Raw genomic sequence first — 1,427 nt, forward strand, 5'->3', positions numbered from 1 at the left:
TCTGCTCCTGTGGCCCGCGCTCTGCGCTGGGGCTAAAGGACTGGCTCAGAGCCTTCACCCAGAGCGCCACCGGCCGCCCAGAGCCCAAGAGCGGCAACAGCCCCAGATGAACTATTAAAGTAACCCTGACTCCAGCGGCAATGCCAGAGCGGCCCTGCTGGACTCGCGCGACCCCTGCAGGCGAGCTCCGGAATCGTTGCGTTTCCCCATGCTGCCTGTTCTTCTGCTCCTGGTGGGAGGGGTGATGCTGGGCTGCCACCCTGCCTGCTCACAGGATTGGGGAGCAGCCTGGAGGCTGAGCCTGCAAGTCAGGGAGAGCGCGCGCTTATTGAGGGAGCTGAAAAACGTGTCGGCTCACCAGTGCCTGCAGGACAGAACCGACTTCCGATGTCCCTGGAAGAAAGGAGGCATCATCCAGGGGAAGCAGAAGGAAGCCACCTGCTGCTCCCCTGAGATGCTCAGGCAGCTCCTCCAACTCTTTACCACTGAGGCCAGCCTAGCTGCCTGGCCAGAGGGGGCGCTGGGGCAACTACTCACTAGTCTGATGAGTGCCCTGGACACACTGCAGGAGGCAGGGGAGCAGGGCCTGTCCTGTCCACCACCTTGGGTCAATGCCATCCGCTCCTACTTCCTAAGATGCTCCCGCTATCTGGAGGACAAGGGATACAGCCCTCGCTCCTGGGAGATTGTCAGGACAGAGATGAGTATGGCCCTCTCTACCATCCCACTGCCTCAACAAGGAAGCCCCAAGAAGAGAAGAGGCTCCTCGCAGGATGCTCAGCTGACATGACCACAAGGGCCCTGCCTCAACCCACAGCAGACACTCACGTGGTAGACAGCACCAGTGGAAAGGGGTCTGTCGGAATTTAAAAGAGCACGCGACTCCACGTGCATTTCTATTAAAAACAAAAAACTTCACTTCTTGACCATTCTGTGAAGTGTCTTTAAATTATCTCCTAAGACATTGTCACCTAGGAATGTTTGTTTGATGCAAAGTGTGCGTGTGTGTGTGTTTTTGTTTGTGTGTTTGTGTGTGTGTGTTTGAGTAAATGGTTCAGGTTGGTTTCCAAGTCAATGGAGGATGCAAAAATTTCCCGATGGGGTTCAATTCCTGATGGCCGTTGTGCTTGTTCCACAGGGGTTGTGGCATTGGCTTTTTGTGGGAATGATCTTTAGGGGTGGGGTGTGGTAAAGCCTTTCTTCCTCAGGCTCTAGAGGGTTGTAGCTTCCTTCTGTAAGCTAGGAGCTCCAGGCTAGCAGTCTGAAGCAGAGGGCTTATGGAGAGGGCCTGGGAAGGAAGGGGTGCTGAGCCCCTGGAGGAAGGCGGCCATGTCTCTCCTATAGGTCCTGAAGCAAGGCCCGCTTCTTCTGCTTCTCTGTGCCTTCTTTGCACACAGGGCAGCAACTGTGTCCCTGCTTGTGGCAAA

General features: G+C 55.9%; 1 protein-coding gene across 1 annotated transcript; it reads left to right on the top strand.

Moving 5' to 3' along the window:
- Positions 1-208: 208 nt before the first annotated feature.
- LOC311607117 (interferon alpha-1-like) lies at positions 209-790 on the top strand (the record flags this gene model as incomplete). The annotated part of the gene is made up of 1 exon (XM_084798674.1): positions 209-790. One exon carries the CDS (start codon positions 209-211, stop codon positions 788-790), a length of 582 nt encoding a protein of 193 aa, XP_084654800.1.
- Positions 791-1,427: the final 637 nt, after the last annotated feature.

The sequence above is a fragment of the Acomys minous genome (genome assembly GCF_964271855.1).
Source record: "Acomys minous genome assembly, chromosome: 1".
In the NCBI taxonomy this organism is placed as follows: domain Eukaryota; kingdom Metazoa; phylum Chordata; class Mammalia; order Rodentia; family Muridae; genus Acomys; species Acomys minous.